This window comes from Castor canadensis, chromosome 1, assembly GCF_047511655.1.
Source record: "Castor canadensis chromosome 1, mCasCan1.hap1v2, whole genome shotgun sequence".
NCBI classification, from domain to species: Eukaryota; Metazoa; Chordata; class Mammalia; order Rodentia; family Castoridae; genus Castor; species Castor canadensis.
The window spans coordinates 142,359,422-142,378,099 of NC_133386.1; the positions used below are offsets into that span (position 1 = coordinate 142,359,422).

At 35.6% G+C, this 18,678-nt stretch overlaps 1 protein-coding gene and 1 pseudogene across 1 annotated transcript; one reads left to right on the top strand and one right to left on the bottom strand.

Annotated features, from left to right (window-relative positions):
• Positions 1 to 4,283: 4,283 nt before the first annotated feature.
• Positions 4,284 to 5,231, bottom strand: LOC109675032 (olfactory receptor 51I2-like). The gene has a single exon (XM_020151866.2). It carries the CDS (start codon positions 5,229 to 5,231, stop codon positions 4,284 to 4,286), a length of 948 nt encoding a protein of 315 aa, XP_020007455.2.
• Positions 5,232 to 14,329: 9,098 nt separating this feature from the next.
• LOC109675025 (olfactory receptor 51I2-like) lies at positions 14,330 to 15,273 on the top strand (annotated as a pseudogene).
• Positions 15,274 to 18,678: the final 3,405 nt, after the last annotated feature.

Here is an 18,678-nt window from a genome sequence, read left to right on the forward strand (position 1 = left end):
GTCCAAGGCTAACCCAAGAAAAAAGTATGAGACCCTATCTGAAAAATGAAGTAAGAATGGCTACGAACTTAGCTCAAATGATAGAGCATCTGCCTAGCAAGCATGAGACCCTGAGTTCAAACTCCCACACTGAAAACAAAAAAAATAAAAACTAGAAAGACTTCTGGGGATATAGCTCAGTGGTAGAGTATCAGTCTAGCATGAACAAGGCCCTAGACTTGATCACCAGCATTGCAAAAACTAAAAGGAAATATTTTACCTTCTTCAAGAAATTACTGCAACAATAATTCTTAAACCTTTAGATTCATTTTCCATAACAAATCCAAAAGCGTACATGTTTATTTATCCACTCTTCAGATTTAATAGATGCTCAAAAATATAGGCTGAATAAATGAAAAAAGTAGATCAATAAAATACCCTGGGTACCATTCTGAAAGAAATCATCTTCCCTAATATTTGAATTAAGACTTGAGTTTTTTTTCCAAGGTTTCGTCTTGGCTTTGCATAAGCTGTCACTGGTGGGCATCTAATCCAGTATTCTTCAAACTGATCACATTTGCTAACCTTGGAGCAAAGAGGAGTGCCTGAGCACAGACACATTTAAGAGAACTTATATTTACATATTCAATGTCCTTACCTTTTCTTTACTTAAAATTATTTTGTCCAAGAATGTATCTAGTTTAACTGTATCCTGTTACACCATTTTTCCAATCACACTTCTCTCACAGAAAGAAGAGCAGGAAAATAGAGAATAAGACAATAAAAGATAGATGGAGAGAAGAGGAGAGGAGAGGAAAAAAGAAGAGAAGGAAAGGAAGACAAGGGAAGGTACAGGAGAAGAGAGGAGAGAGAAAAGACATAGCTCTCAAAAATGTCTTGACTCTTTCCATGATGCATTACCCCAACATATAAATATTTCTGAGGTATCAAACAAAGGAACTATTGGAAATATTGGTTTAGATTTTGATGAAATAAGTGAGACTGATGACTGGGTAAAATATCTCAATATAAGACAAATAAGATGGATTGTATTCCTTTCAACAGAAGTGTGCAAGAATCTACTAAAACTGTCGCTTATTAAGTAACCAAAATGTTTTTGAATACAAATAATCATGTGTAATTTTTAATTTAATTTCAGAAATATCCAATAAACAATGGTTCTGGACAATGGTAAAACAATGCTGATATTGTTACTGGAAAGTTTAGTTTGGTTCTTGAGTCTAGTGAGAGAATTCAGTCAAGATAGGAAAATATAGTGGAAATGATAATAAAGTTTATTAAGAAAGGAATTTAGTATAACATGATAAAAGTGGTGCTCCTCATCTCTTAGTCTTATACTTTCCAAGCTTGGGGGAAAACAAGTCATGTCTAGCAACTTCTAATCATTAAGATAATGGATCTAGGTGGCTAAGATGGGTGCTAAAACAGGGAGATGTCATCCAGGTCTACCCAAAACACAAGGACAATCAGTATGCTTTAGAACTTCCCTTTTGGAGGACAAGACTTTCCCTCTGCCCATTCAAAGAGCCTTGTAGTTTGTTAACAAAGAGGAAAGCAGATGTATATGGCCCCTTTATGTCTCTCTGTTCTTGTAACTTAAGTCTAAGAAGAAGGCGGGGGGTTAGCCACAATGGCTTTTCAGTTTTTACTTTCTGGTTTAAATGTCTGAATCTGGCCCTTTTAATATTGATTTAAAATAATACCATTTCCCTGTCTCCTTGTCTATCTATCCTCCTCCACCCATACTTATGACTATTTGCTACCTAATAATATCATCTTATTTATGTTATCAAACTTCATTATTAACACAATGAAGAGAAAGTAAAATGGAAAAAAATTCATACAAATAACATTTTATTTATAGACCTAAGAACAAAGCTCAGGGATCTCAATAAAAGAATAGCTTCTAATCAAATTTTACTTTACATGTATAGGAAATTTTTATTATCCTGTCTTGTTTTATGAATTATACACTATATACTGGAAAATAGATTTTTAAGCAATGCTTTAAGCTAACTGTTTTTTAAACATCAAGTTTAAATGTATATACATTTTTCACAAAGATATGGTAATGATAGGGTAATCATTAAAATAATTTCAAACAAAAACACATTTTATGCTCAAAACTCTTTGGTGGAGGTAAAATAAAATTTGAAGTAGTGGAAATAAAGTTACTTATGACAATATATGACTTTTAAAGATGTGTTCATTATTCCTAAATTCATGACACTATGTTTCAAAACATTGTATATTTAGATTCTGTTGGATATTTTTATATAACTATTTTAAATTGGCCGTAATTATAATATAATTAAAATTGAGTGCTCAACACTACATAAATTTATTGCAATATTTTAGATATTAACCTGAAAATACTTGAGAAGGTATATAGAGTTTTTGTTCTTATTTTATTTTGGCAGTTCTAAGGCTTGAACTTATGGTCTCATGCTTGCTAGGCAAGCACTCCACCATGTTCTTTATTTTTAAGAGTACACACACAAAAATATGATGACCACTGTCTCAAACAAAGTGCTTCAAAAATATCACTACCTACAGGTGACTCTAGTAAGGTAAATGAGTGGGATATAATAACATGTGGTGAGGAAAACATTCTCACTATAATTTGAGGCCCTGAAGTGAGTCTGAAAATTGATGCTAATTACTGGTCAAGCTGCCCAGTCCTAATAATTCACTCTACGTAAAAGCTTTGCTCTTTTCTAGATGAGAACAAAGTGCTTTAAGTGTTTTGACCAAGGTTTCCAGGAAACCATAAGCAGAAGAAGGTAGGACCAACTAGACCTATGGGGTTGAGGGAGAGGAGGGGTCAAGAACAGAATAGAGTATACTCCATGCGTCATATGGTATGGAGAGTGACTCAAGTGGTATAGTGCCTGCCTAGCAAGCAGAAAGTCCTGAGTTCAAACCCTAGTACCACAAAATAAACAAATAAAAAGCAAATGAAAATGGCATGAGGAGGCTAGTGAAGAGAAGAAGATATATAGAAAGGAGAAGGTAGGTAATCCAGGCACAGTGATACCTGACTTGCTTGACAATAGGTATTTAATAGACATTTACAGTCTACAAAAGAAAAACTTGTTGCTTTTGCTGAGATTCTTAGCATCTGTAACCATGGCATTGTGAGATTGCCCATGTTTTTTATTTCATGACTCAGTTGAGGCCATTTAGTCAGCTGTATATCCGCAGTCATGTAGCACATAAATTTGGATTTGGAGACCATTGCATGTTGGCTTTTAAGAAGAATCCAGTGCCTTATATAATTGGGGGTTGTTTTGTAGGTAGGTTTATCACACAACTTTTTATTTAAACAAGGACCATTTGAGAGTGAAAAGGAACACTATTATAAGCATGCTGAGGAAAACACATGTACACCATGAATATCCAGGGCAAAGTAAAAGTATGCTCACTTTACTCAAAGGCAAATTTCCAATGTGAGCTTTCCTTATTGGGAGGGGATACACTTAATCCCTAGCTACTCCATAACAATGAAAACTTGCTTTACTTCAATTCAAATATCATTAAATCTCAAGCCTTTAATATTTTTGCATATTTTATTAGCATATTATAGTTGTGCCAGGAGCACATTGTGATATTTGTGTTAGTGCTTACAATATATCCATCTTTCTCCTTTCTACCTCCTCCCTCTATTCTTACAATTTCAATAGGTTTTATTGTTCTATTTTCATACATGAATACAAAATTCCACCATATTTATCTTCCTTTACCCTTCATTTATGTCCTCCCATTAGTACCCACCCTTAGACATAAACAGTTTTACCTTCCTGACCTTAATTTATTCAGAAAAAACATTTTTGTTTGTTTGTGTTAGTTATGCAGGGGGTTTCATTGTGACATTTCCATAAATACATGTATTATACCCCAAACTGGTTCATCTCCTCCATTATTCTCCTTCCTACTCCATTCCCTTTCTTATGGTGACTTCAGCAGGTCTCAGTGATCCATATTCAAAATTGTGTAGAAAGTACATCAACCATATTCAACCTCTTTAATATTAACTTCTATATTTTAGACATTTTGCTAGGAGTTTTGAGGGAATGAAAAAATGGTTTCTACTTTCAAGTTATCATACCTGGTTGAAGAATAAAGGAATGCACATAACTTTTGTGATTCAGACTGAAGCTTGGGACAATGTCTTTTGTTCTCCTTCCATTCCTCCTCAAAATTTCTAGTATAGTGCATTGCTCATAACAGAAGCATGATCAGAGTTTATGTACTGAATTTTTGTGTCTGTTCCCTTGACTGATTTAGATCAATTCTTTCTTGCAGAACAAGGTGGCAATTCCCTGCTGTATTAACTGAGTCTTAACACTGTAGATGATGGGATTGAGCACTGGTGGTACAAAAAGGTAGAGGCTAGACATGAGTGTATGAACCATGGGTGAAGCATGCTTGGCAACACGGTGCATCACAGATACACTAATCATAGGTACATAGTACACAAGCACTGCACAAATGTGTGATGCACATGTGTTGAGAGCCTTCCTCCTTCCCTCCCCAGAAGCAATGCCCAGCACTGTGTAAAGAATTAGTACATAAGAGACCACAATAAGCAGTGAGTCCAGACCAAAAGTGGACAGGACAATGGCCAAACCCAGGATGCTGTTGAGCTTAGTATCTGCACAAGGCAGCTGGATCAGATCTGAGTGGAGGCAATAGGAGTGGGAAAGAATGTTTATGTGACAATAGGGTAATTGCTTCAACAGAACTGGAAGTGGGGTCATGAGTGCCACACTTTTCAGCATAATGCCGAGACACATGGAGATGATACATGGCAAGGTAAGGATGGCTGTGTAGCGCAGTGGGTTGTAAATGGCTACAAAGTGGTCATAACTAATGGCCAACAGGACCCCTGACTCCATACAAGAGAAAGTGTGAATGAAGAACATCTGAGCCAAACATCTATCAAAGTCAACCTTGCAGGCATCAAACCAAAGAATACCCATAACAGTAGGCAGTGTAGTCACAGAGAAACCCACCTCAGTGATAGCCAACATGGAGAGGAACAGGTACATGGGCTCATGTAGGGCTGAATCTGCCTGTACTGCTGCCATGATTAGGCTTTTGCCTACAATGGCCACAATGTACATGTTGATGAAGGGGATAGAGAGCCATCCATGTTGGGCCTCCAGTCCTGGGATACCAGTCAGGAAGACAGAGAGTAGTTCAAGACTTTCATTGTTCTCAACTCCCATGGCACCAACAAAACAGACCAGTCTTTACCTGCCATTTGAGAATAAAAACTAAAGTTAGCTCACACCTATTGACTTTTCTACCTTAACATCCCACCTAAAGGCTGAGGAATGGAGATTGGTGAAGGGGGAGAGTTAGAGTAACAGATAATTGCATCTTTCCTTCTGTTCTCCTAAGTTCCAGAATCCTAACATGTTGCATGTAAAAGAGATATTTTAGATTGCCCAATCTTAAGAAAGATATCATAAGAAAACTCAGAGCAGAAACTTTAGAATAAATCTGATATTGGTCAAAATATATATAGTTATTAGATTGGAGCAATTTATTTATACCCTGATCCCAAGTTTTGTTTTATTTATTTTGCTTTTTCACTTGCACAAGGTAATGATACTACTCTCTTATTTTAATAAGAAAGAAAAATGAGAAAATTAATATACAGTCAGTATTTAAGATTTTAATTTCACTGTGGAGATGAGAGTACAGCCTGGTCTGAGGTAGCTTGGAGGTATCAGAAGAGTTGAGTTTTACTCAGCCAATGTGGATCTAAGAAGACAAGAACATCTGAGAAAGTAGTAGTCTCCATGGGTCCCCACTCCATCCCAAGGAGGAGCAATGTTTTGAATGAAAATGACTGTGGCTTTAGAAAGCTGCAAAAGAGAGAAATACAAATGATTATGTAAATTAGTGCTCTGGGCTAAAATAATGCTAATATACAAGTGACCTCTGAATGTAAAAACAGAATTCAGAAAGGCTATCCAAAATACAATGTTTCTAAATGATCAGATTTGCCCTAAAATCACTGGAGATATCAAAGAGGCAGCAATAAAGCACCCCATTACTGCCAAGAGATCAGGGAGAAATGGATAAACTCCAAACAAGAGTTAAAACTAATATAAAATTTAAAGTAATACTATGCAGCATAACATCAAATGTAATGTGACATAATGAATGTAATAATGTAATAAACTAAATTTGTAAAATAAAATTAAAAATCAGTAAGAGGGTCGGGGTAGGCACAATTAATATGAAAGCTAAAGTCATTCCAATTATCAGTTCATTCATTCACTCAATAGACTGGATGTGCAAATCACTTAGTCTGCATCAGTTTTTATCCTGTTACTCTGCACTATTGATGTGAAATGGTTCATACAGCTGAAGAGTTTTGGAATGAATAAGCAGGGGAATGTATAGGCAAGGGCTATGACTTTGGAGAAGGAGCCATTCAACCATAAGAATGGCCAAAGTGCCTACATTGTTACTGTCTTCACTTTTCATGCACAGCTCTGCTGAAGCCCTGTTCACTGCATCTCTGTGTTTTTCTAAGAAATATCAACATCTCTGGTGAAATGTGTTTTTTGTGCTCCATATTTATAAATTTCTCCTGATTCTAATCTTATAAATCACTGATTCTCAATCTTGGCTACATACACATTACAATCTTCTGGTAGAATTGAAAAATCCTATTGCCAGGACAACACTCATACCAATTAAATTAGAATCTTTGGAGGTAGTACTCAAGTACAAATATGTTTTAAATTTCCTGAAGTGAATGTAGTATTGAGAATCTCTCCAGACTCATAACATTAGAGTCACTTTACAGTGACAATCTTTTGTACTGAAAAGAAACTGGCTAACACGCCCCAAGTTTCCACCACTCTTTTATTACAAAAAACTTTCCCACCTCACTCTGGACTGCAGTTTCACATTTTCTTGTGGTTCATTATCTGCTGAACTCCTCAGCATCCTGGGTCTCTTGTAAAGAAGCTTGAATTTTTTCAAATGATTCCTATAGGTGTAGCCTACATTTGTGGCTACTTCTGCACTTCCCAGGAGGTCCAATCAGACTAGAGTCTAAAGTTGCACTTACTATATTTCTAAAATTGAGAGAAAAGTATTCCCTTTTAATTTTAATTCCCATAAGCCTAAATGCCTAGACATAGCTATTGTGACCCCTTTACATAAATCCATTTTGAATGTTTTCTGAGGCTATGACAAATTGTTTTAAAGTTATCCTCTGGCTACATTACTAACACCTTTATTATTCCTAGGACAGACTGCTGATTTAAAAATGGAGCATTCCATTTGCATTTATTTCTTTCCCCTTCCAGAAAAAAAAAAATTTTTTTGATACTGCTTGTACCAGCCAGGAAAATGCTCCAAATACACTATTCTGCTTTCTTGCACTGAGAAACTTATTTTCATCCATTATTCACTCATAGCTTCCATCAGCCAAACTTGCTTTAATATGGTTTTGGAACTGAAAGCTAATTCTGTGCTGGTGCATATTGAGATTTTTTTTTAATACTCAGCAGATTACCTTCCTTTACATTGTTATCTTAAAAAGATTGTGTGTTGTTTTTGCCCAGTGTATGATAGTTCTGATGGTATTTTATCTTTTATTGGTGAACATATCTTTATTAAGAGATTTTGAAACTTGAGGAATAAGTTTTCTTCATAACATATTAAAAAGTACAATATATTCATAAGTGAAATACCATGGTGAAACCCCTTTGAATAATAAATATACTCTTCAAAAGACTGAAATGTAAAACAGGTCCAGTTTGGGGACAGTTATTAGATGGATGAAAGAGAGTAAGAGGAGAGGGTGAAAGATGGGGCATATGGTTGATGTACTTTATAAACTTGTATGAAAATAGAATAATAAAACCTACTGAAATTATTTTAAGTAGGGGTAATGGGGTGAGGAAATGCTGGTGGTACATACATATGGTATATGACAATGAAACCCCCTCACAAAACTAATAGATGCTAACAAAAATGATAACAAATCATAAAATGTAGAAAAACATTACATTTATGTCTCTGTCCTCCCTGTTGGTTTATGATCTCTGTTGAAGTCAGACTTATGCCTGATTCACCTTACCTCCAGAGCATTTCTCATGGTTATGACAGAAAAATGTGTTCACAAAAAACTCAAAGCATAGCCCTGTCTTGTCTGAAAGCGACTGGGAGACCACAAGGGCATTTGAATGATTCTTTCTTTTTCTATGGAAAAGCTACATAAAAGGAGGTTTTTTTGACTTAAATTTCTCTGTCAGGGGTTAAACAAATTGTGGCAACTATTCAGAAACAGGTATTGATAGAAAGTCACTCAAAAATATAGAAATATAGTTGGTCACCAGTGGCTCTTGCCTATAATACTAGCTACTTAGGAGACTGATATCAGGATGATCAAGGTTTGAATCCACCCCAGGCAAATAGTTTGCAAGACCCCATCTCCAAAACAACCAGACCAGAAATGAACTGGAAGCACGGCTCAAGCCTCAAACTCAAACTTGAGGAGAAGTCCTGAGTTCAAACCTCAGTTCCACCAAAGAAAAAAACATAAACATAGTAAGAGAGACTGAGAAACTCAGACAGAAGGACAAGAAGAATGAGTCACAGAAACACACTTGTTACACACTTACCTAGAAAACACAGATTTAATCTCACGAGAGATTTCTTGAAGTGACACAGATAGAATCTTGTGTTTTTGCCCAGTCTATCCTAGGGCTTCCAAGTAGCTCAAGCTGTTGAAGAATGGTGGCTTATTTCATGGCTTGTGTCTAGTGTATATTTTAACATGTTAGACAAAGTACATTGTGTTGTTGTAGTTTTCTGGAACACTCAATACTTTGGAAGTTGTTTTTTAGATCTTCAATAAATTTTTTCTTTGAATTACAAAAATTCATATCTTTTGTATCAGACTCTACCAAACCAGCACATTAGTATTTTATTCAGTGGGGCTTAGGTGAGTTAGCTGTGGCTTCTCCTTAAAATTGTTTAATGCTGTCCTTCAAATCATTTTTTTCTCCCATTACGGCTGGTGAAACTGTGAGTATGAGTGTGTGTGTGTGTGTGTGTGTGTGTGTGTGTGTGTGTGTGTGTGTATGATGTGCCGGTATAACCATGGTATTTCATCTTGAGTAGGAATCTTGGATTATGCGATAATTTTATTATGTGGCAAGTGGCATAATTTCTCTGAATCTAAGACTGTTAATCTATAAAATAGATAAAAATCCTAACTTACAGATTTCTATGAAAATTAAAGAATGCATATGAAGATTCTGTAAGTTTATGGCATAGAGTACATGCTCAATAAATGGTGACTGCTTTCAGTATGCTATATTTCTGATTCTTTTTGAAATAGGATTTTGCTGCTTTGTCCAAGATGACCTCAAACTGCTGATCCTCCTTCAGCCTCTGATGTAGCTGGCATTACAGTTAAAGCAGTTATACAAGACTATACATAATAGCTGGAATAAGGTTGAATAAGTCAAATATTGAATGTCTGGGAATAATAAACTTTAATTTTTTTCTTATAGATACTTATTATCATATACTGATTAGTTCTGTGAAGACAAACCTATATTTTTTCACTTCCAAGTAATGAGATGTATTCTTGCTTCCATACTCATTCCTCACCCTATTATACACACTTATGCACACGCCAATACACATAAACACAGGCACTATAAGCAGACATTAACAAAAGCCTGTAGAGGAGCTAAATACTGTCCCCCTCTATAAACTTCAAATCAGTTTGACAATTAAATACTAAAAAGGTAAAAGGAGATTTTTTTCTCCTTTGTTATTGTGCTGTGATGGTACATTGTGGCATTTACAAAATTACAACACATCAAATAGATGATATTTGATTCACCCCTCCACCAGTCTCTTTTATCTTTCCCTACCCCCATTGCTGAAACAGTTTTAACAGGTATCATTTTTACTTTTATATACATGTATACATTTTTTGCACTGTATTCATCCTCCTGCTCCCTTTTCCTATCACTTCCCCTTTCCCACTGATACCAACTCTCCCTGTTGAACAAAACCTGTTCTGCCCTCTTGTTGTCCTGTTTTGCAGAAGAAAAAAATTACATTTTTGCTTTTGTGATATAAAGGTAGCTACACAGAGATTTTCTTTGTGATATTCCATATACATGTGTATTATAACCTCAATTGGTTTAATCTTCTTTAATTTTCTTCATTTTATCTTAGTCCTTTTAAGAAGAAGTTAATAAAGTTTTAGACTTCTACTTAGGAAGAGTTTGTTGTTTTAAACAAATGTAATGCAATTTTGATGTAACATAATATATAAATGTTGTAAACACTGTACTTCTTTGTTACTCAGAATGTATATGCTTTTCTTGCCAATTGACTGATCCAGTACAAATTTTAGGCAAAGTAAAATAAATTCACAAGACTTTCTCCTACTCAGGACTCGGTATATATCTGCTGCTCTCTACTTCATTCTTCAGCCTTGGTTATAAGAGACAGCATGGATAGTGGGGATAATTTTGGGTCTATATCAGGATAATTATGTTTAAGTTCTGATTTTATAAATATTTTATCTTTGCACACCAGATAGGTGATTTAATTTTGTTTTATTTACACTTTAGGGTCTCAAATTACTTGGAAGACCTTAAATTAGTGTCCTAGAAGGCAGTCTGTGCTCAGAGGCCTGAGATCCAACTGGCCTTCCCACCTTGCTTTCAACTTTTTTTTTTCTTTTATTATTCATATGTGCATACAAGGCTTGGGTCATTCCTCCCCCTTGCCCCCACCCCCTCCCTTACCACCCACTCAGCCCCCTCCTTCTCTCCCCCACCCCCTCAATACCCAGCAGATACTATTTTGCCCTTATTTCTAATTTTGTTGTAGCGAGAGTATAAGCAATAATAGGAAGAAACAAGGGTTATTGTTGGTTGAGATAAGGATAGCTATACAGGGCATTGACTCACATTGATTTCCTGTGCGTGGGTGTTACCTTCTAGGTTAATTCTTTTTGATCTAACCTTTTCTCTAGTTCCTGTTCCCCTTTTCCTATTGGTCTGTTGCTTTTAAGGTATCTGCCTTAGTTTCTCTGCGTTAAGGGCAACAAATGCTAGCTAATTTCATGTGAAAACATTAACAGGTCTTTAAAGCAGTTGTTGTTTCATGAAGATTTGCTCTGTGATATTGTGCTACATTTACCAGAGATATAAGAATGATGAATTCTTCATTTTATAAGTGATTAATTTGAAAATAAAGAAAGCAATAAAGTACTTAATGATGATCACATGGACAGAGAAGCTGCTGACTTTGAATCTAAGTCTGCCTATAAGGTGATGCAGTGTTCCTAGTTTCAAGAACTGAGGACATTGCCAAAGTATTAGACTTTTAGTTCTAAAAACAGTGTAATTCCAAGCACACCAAAATGGCCAGTCTAATTGATGACTCCAAATAGGTAGGTTCTTAATTGCCCTATTTTATTTCTTATAAACTGTTTGAGCTGTGGCATGATTAGTTGAAAGAGTCCTTTCCAGGAATCAATGAGCATCCATAGTTATAAGATTCAGTCCAGCTCTGTGGTTCAGTACTGTCAAGATTCTTCCTGGGATTCAGTTCTACAAAATGAAGAGCTAAATATGTTATTCACAGAATGACTTCTCACTGCTCACTCTTAATTCTTTTGAAAGCTCTGAGGGGATGGAATGATGGCACAGGGGAGTGATCCACTCAAGATTTTCATACTCCCTGGTACCCATCACCTCTTTGAGCTGGACTCATCGGACCCAGGGGATCTTTAAGAGGTGGCTTTATAGAACTCAGAGCAGGAAGTAGATGGAATCCCCCTCTCCTTAATGAGCACCTCAACTGTCTTTCTGCCCCATTCACCAGGGCTCCATCGAGAAGGTAAGTTGGGACCTCAGTTCTTCGCTCACAGTGGCCCTCAGAAACCTCATTCATAGCTTCAAAATTCTGTAGTGACTGGTGTTCAAAGATTTGAAAGAAACACTTTGTGATTTCAGACTTTTGGCACCTCGGTTCTATCCTCCACACAGACTGTTCATGTGGGTACTAGTGTTCTCAATTCCTCAATGCTGCCTTACTCTACAGCTTTGCTTTCTAGGTTCTGGCATGTATAAGCCTGGCTTAGAGAAACAGCCTATCTTTTGTTCAGCATGAATGCTTTTGATTGGGATGAATGCTTCACTGTGATTAACTCAAACTGTACATGTTTCCAATACACAGCAGATAAAATGCTTATAGCAAAGTAGAGAGCATTTCACTGGGAGATGGAAATAGGAAGATGTGGAGACAGGAATGGGAAATTTCAGTCTCTAAAGACTCTTCTTCATTACTACTTGCTTAGTGGCCATTATTAGGAACATAATCTGTCACCAGGTCTCTGAATATACCCATTAAGTATTTTAAACTGTATTACTTATTCTATTCTGTAATGTGAGAAAAACGTATGAAGAAGTTAACTAAATTCACTTGCTATGTGGTAAAGTTGATGTCAGAAATCAGATAATTGGAGACTTATTTTAATTTTGGTAATTATTTTACACTTAAAAAGTAGGTGACAGTGCCTTTTTCCTAAAATAGTTTCAATTTAATAATGGCACTGTCAACAATTTAATAAAATTAAAATAAAACTATAAGCAGTTATTTCTGTGTCCTAATCCAAAGCTCTAATTCTTCCTTCCCTCCTTACTTACTTACTTATTGTCAATAAAAGGAGAGCTTATAATTTATTGAGGGAGAAATATAGTAATCAAGGCACCAAACATTAAGTATGGCACAATAACTATCCTGTGTGATTAAAACAATGAAGAGAAATATGTGTGAGGACATATCAGAAATCTACAAGCATGAGAAATAATGAATGATTAGAGAAAAAGGATGTTAAGTCCCTATGTGCTGTTGTTGCTGCTGCTGCTCAGAAATACCCTAAGTAGTTGCATTCTTAAGTGATTTTTTTATTTCTAAAGACACAGGTACGCATTGAACGATTTTCAGTAAGAGATGAACATCATTTTACTTATATTGTAACCAAGCTATTTAGTTGCTTGGTGTAGAATGGATTAAAGAGAGGAATGATAATGAGTTCATGGTCTGTAAGAAAGTTTCTACCAACATCTTGATTAAAGATGATGAGGGATGGGTGACCTGTGGAGTGAGAAAAGAGAAATTAGTGTTAAGTACATAACAGACAACAACAGATTAATTATATCTATGAGTAGAAAAGGGTGAGAGTGGATAAGGGGTGCCTTCTTTTTTCCTCACATGAGTACTGAGATAGATGTGGAAGGTATTTCATAAGATGATAAATATTGAAGAGAATGATGTGTAGTGATAGCTAATAGTTCATCATTGTCTAAATTATATTTGAGATACAAAAGACCTATTGTAATTGACAGAGAATTGACTCATGAGTCAATAGCAAGAACAGAAGTCTCAGCTAGAGACAGATATTTAGGATCACTTATGTGCAGAATAGAAATTAGGAGGGCACTATGCATGGAAAACTTTTGAAAACAAAGTTGTAAATGTGAGCAGATTAATGAATGATAATAAAAAGGATATTAAAGAATAATATATTTGTCATTGTTGTTTGTTTCCTTTGATTTAGCTTCTGAAATTGATCTTCAATGAGGAAGAATTTGGTGACAGTGGGAGATATTTATTGTTAATCACAAGTAATATGAATCTCTGATATCCAAACATTGAAATTGCCTGGGAAATAATAAAAATGTGATTCCCGATCTGCCTCCAGAGTTTCAAATTTCTTTAGCATAGGTGTGGCTTGAGCAAAGCACTTTTTAAAAGTTTCCCAAGTGAATTTAACAAATATTCAGATTTGACAATCTTAGTTTTATAGAAAGAAAAAAAAAACAGATGCTTCCATCTTGTGCAAGCAAGAGAGGAGAGACTGCCCAAATGTATTCAAAAACAGTCACCAATTTCATATTTTATTTCATTAATTGAAGAAGTTGATGGCTTAGTACCAGTAGGAGGGTAAAAAATCATTTTTCATTATTATAAAAGGATTTAAACCCCTACAAGTATATGGACATGGAAGAATGAGGGATAATGTCCAAATCGAAATCATTGGCTTTATTTATGGAGAAAGCTAAGGCCCATGTTAGTTTTAGAGATAAGACTAGATGTAGAAGGTCTCAATTGTAATCTTCTCTGTCCATGGTTTTCATTGTTGGTATTCAATAATCATTATCAGTTCTTTCTGTGAAATTGATTGCTCCTTTTTCCATTGTCTGACATCAATTCACTCTGCTTATATTTCCCTAAAAGTCATCCAAAGAACCTCATGAAAAGCTTTGGGACTAACATCTCAAGTACTACCAGCTTTATACTAACAGGCTTTCCAGAGATTGAGAGCCTGGAGCACTACCTGGCTTTCCTCCTCCTGCTGCTTTATGTTATCTCCATCTTAGGCAATTCCCTCTTCTCTTCATTATAAAGGAGGAACAGAGCTTGCACCAGCCAATGTACTACTTCCTGTCTCTTTTGTCTATTAATGACCTGGGGGTGTCCCTTTCAACACTGCCCACTGTACTGGCTTCTATTTTGTTTCATGCCAAGGTGATAACTTTTGATGCCTGCCTGTCCCAGATGTTTTTCATCCACTTTTTCTCCTGGACAGAATCTGGGATCCTGCTGGCCATGAGTTTGGACCGCTATGTGGCCATCTGTAACCCCTTGCACTATTCCTCAGTGCTCACTGATGTCCGTGTGGCCCACATGGGGCTATTCATCATCATACGCAGCTTCTGCATGGTCTTCCCACTTCCCTTCCTCCTGAAGAGGCTGCCCTTCTGCAAGGTCAATGTGCTGATCCATTCCTACTGCCTGCACCCAGACCTGATACGCCTGCCCTGTGGAGATACCACCATCAACAGCATGTATGGTCTATTCATTGTCATTTCTGCCTTTGGTATAGATTCAGTGCTCATTCTCCTCTCCTATGTGCTCATTCTGCGCTCCGTGCTGGCCATTGCCTTCAAGGAGGAGAGGCTTAAGACACTGAATACATGTGTATCACACATCTGTGCTGTGCTCATCTTCTATGTGCCCATGGTTAGTGTGTCAATGGTCCATCGATTTGCAAAGCATGCCCCTGAGTATGTTCACAAGTTCATGTCCATTGTCTATCTCTTTGTGCCTCCAATGCTCAACCCAATTATCTATTCCATCAAGACTAAGGAGATCCGCAGGAGACTATACAAGATGTTAATGCACCCTAAATTCTGATCAGGGAGGAACTTTTTGAAACATCACACACTATAGGAGCTTTTGTTTTTGTTGATATTTGGGTATACCAGGCTAATCTGTTGGTGCATCTAAACCTCCTTTTAGACATAGACCTATAATTGGGTGTCTTTCACTAGTTACATGATGTAGCCTAATTCCAAATTGTACATTATAAACTTTAAACCTGCTTATATTACTTTTTATGGACTGCAGTCCAAGACATTTCATTTAGAAATTATTTTGAAAATAAATATGTGTCACTCAATGTAAAGCCAATTTGTCCAGTTTATACTTCACTTGTTTCTAATAACTTTTCAATTTATCATCAGGAAATTTTAGTTATAAATGTTTTATAAGTATTCTTGTAGATATTTGGATTCTAAATTTCAAATAGTATGTCCTATTGAATGTTATTATTAATAGCCATTCCTTGCTGAGTAATTAATGTGTGAAGTATTTCCTGTCTAGTGCTTATAATCCAGTTGAAATGGGCATAACAATGTTATTTAGCAAGAATTTCTGTTTTGAATTTTATTTTTTATTTTATTTACCTGTTCCACATTTTCCATTATTATTTACAGATTACTGATTCTCAGTCTTTTGTGATAAAATCACATATTGGAATTTTTTTTCATAATGTTGTAACCTGTACAGGAAAACACACTTGACCATTTGTCAAGTTATAACTTGTTCAACATTTACTGTACAGTTTGTCTCAGTCATTAACAGGCTTAATTATAAAGACTAATGAAGAAGTTGACTCTCAACCATAGCTTTATACACAGCAGATCTTCCCCTATAAAAATGGAATTGTTACCAAGAAGGTTATTTCTCTTAGCTTGTATTTGCTTTAAATGCATAGCTTTGACAAAATTCAAAATCCTTTCATGATAAAAGCTCTGAAGATACTAAGCATAGAAAGCACATTCCTCAACATTATAAAGGTTATATTATAACCTATAACCAATATCATACTAAATGGGGAAAATATGAAAACATTTCCTCTAAAATCAGGAACAAAGCAAGGTGCCCACTCCCCCATTCCTATTTAACACAGTTCTGGAATTCCCTGAGAGAACAGTAAGAAAGGACAAAGAAATATAGGGAAAGAAGAGATTAAATTGTCCCTATTTGCAGATGATATGACCTTATACCTGAAAAACCCTAAAATCTCAACCACTCTAAGAAGTCATAAATGCATTCAGCAGAGTAGCGGGATACAAAAGCAATACACAAAAATCAGTGGTATTTCTATACAAAAACAAGAATCTGAGAAATAAATCAGTAGAACAGTACCAATCACAATAACTCCAAAAAAAAAAAAAAAACCGTAGAACTGAATTTAATGAAGGAGGTGATTGAGCTATATCATGAAAATTATAAAGAAAAAAATCATTGAAAATATTAGAAAATGGAAGGACATTCCACACTCATGGTTTGACAGAATCAATATTGTTAAAATGGCTATATTACCAACATCAGTCTATACGTTCAATATAATCTGTCAACGTTTCAATGACATTCTTTACCAAGATAGAAAAATCAATCCTAAAGTTCATATGGAAGACATGGAATTGCCAAAGCAATCCAGAGTCAAAGGAGCAACACTAGAAATATCACAATGCCAGACTTCAAACTATAGTACAGAGCCATAGTAATAAAAACAGCATGGTACTGGCACAAACATAGATATAAAGACCAATGGAATATAATAGACAGCCCTGTTACAAATCTTTGCAGCTATAGTCATTTGATTTTTTAAAAAGGAACCCAAAATATGTGCTGGAGAAAAGATGGCCTCTTCAATAAATGATGCTTGGAAAACACCTGCCAAAGGCTGACACTAGATCCCAGTCTCTCAACTTGTACTAGTATCAATTCAAAGTGGATTAAAGATATTTTTTATTGTTTTACTGTTTTATTATTGATATGTGCTTACAATGCTTGGGTCATTTCTCACCCCTGCCCCCACCCCTCCCTCTCCCCCACCCTCTCAATACCCGACAGAAACTATTTTGCCCTAATTTTTTCCTCTAATTTTGTTGAAGAGAGAGTATAAGCAATAATAGGAAGGAACAAGGGTTTTTGCTAGTTGAGATAAGGATAGCTACACAGGGAGTTGACTAACATTAAAGATTTTAATGTAACACCTGAAATGGTAAAATTATTCCAGGAAAAAAATAAGGAACACACTGGACCACATAGGCATAACTAATAACTTTATGAACAGAATTCCAATAGCTTAGAAATTAAGGAATTGACAAGTGGTACTGCATGAAACTAAAAAGCTTATGCACAGCAAAGGAAACAGTCACTAGATGGAAGAGACAGACCACAGAATGGGAGAAAATCTTTGCCAGCTATATATGTAACAAAGTATTAATAACAGAATATATAGGGAGCTCAAAAAAATCTAACCCCACAAAGAATCAACAACCTATTGAATAAATGGGCAAATGACCTGAACAGACAATTCTCAAAAGAAGAAGTACAAATGGCCAATAAATATATGAAGGAATTCTCAATATCCTTGACTAAAAAAGAAATGCAAATTAAAACAACATTGAGAATCCACTTCACTCCAATCAAAATGGCTATTATCAGTAACACAACGAAAGCTGGCAAGGATGAGGAGAAACTGGAACACTTATACACTGTAGATGGGAATGTAAATTTGTGCAACTGCTATGGAAAGCAATATGGACATCCTTCATAAAACTAAAAATAAGACTACCAAAACACTACCACTCCTGGACATATACCTGAAGGAGTATGCTACAATAGTGCCATTTGCAGCACTAGTCACAAGAGCCAAGCTTTATAAACAACTATGATACCCCACAACTGATGACTGGATGAGGAAAATGTGGCATATACACACTGAGTTTTATTCAGCCATAAAGGAAAACATCATATTAAGCAAAGTAAGCCAGGCTCAAAAGTCAAAGGCCATATGCTTTCCCTTTTATATAGAATCTAGACCTATAAGTTAAATGTATACATAAATATATATATATAATCTGGTATATATATATATATATATATATATATATATATATATATATATACATATAGTGAGAGAGAGAGAAAGAGAACAAGATTGTATTAGCAGGTCTGTTTGAGGGGACTATAGATGGCAGGAGAGAGAAAGAGAATGTTAGAGAATGAAAAATACTGAAACATAATATGACATAATGCACTGCAAAAAAATGTATAGCCTTGTGCTTCTCAGCCTTTGTTCTGTCCTTACACAATTCATGTGAACTTTTAATATATATCCACCAGTACTTCCCATCCATCACACTGCAGTGATTCAAAATGAAAGACAAGTCCATATGTGCTCTCTTATATGTCAAAGCTGGAAAATAACCTGAATATTTGACAGTGATTATCAGAGCAAGCTCT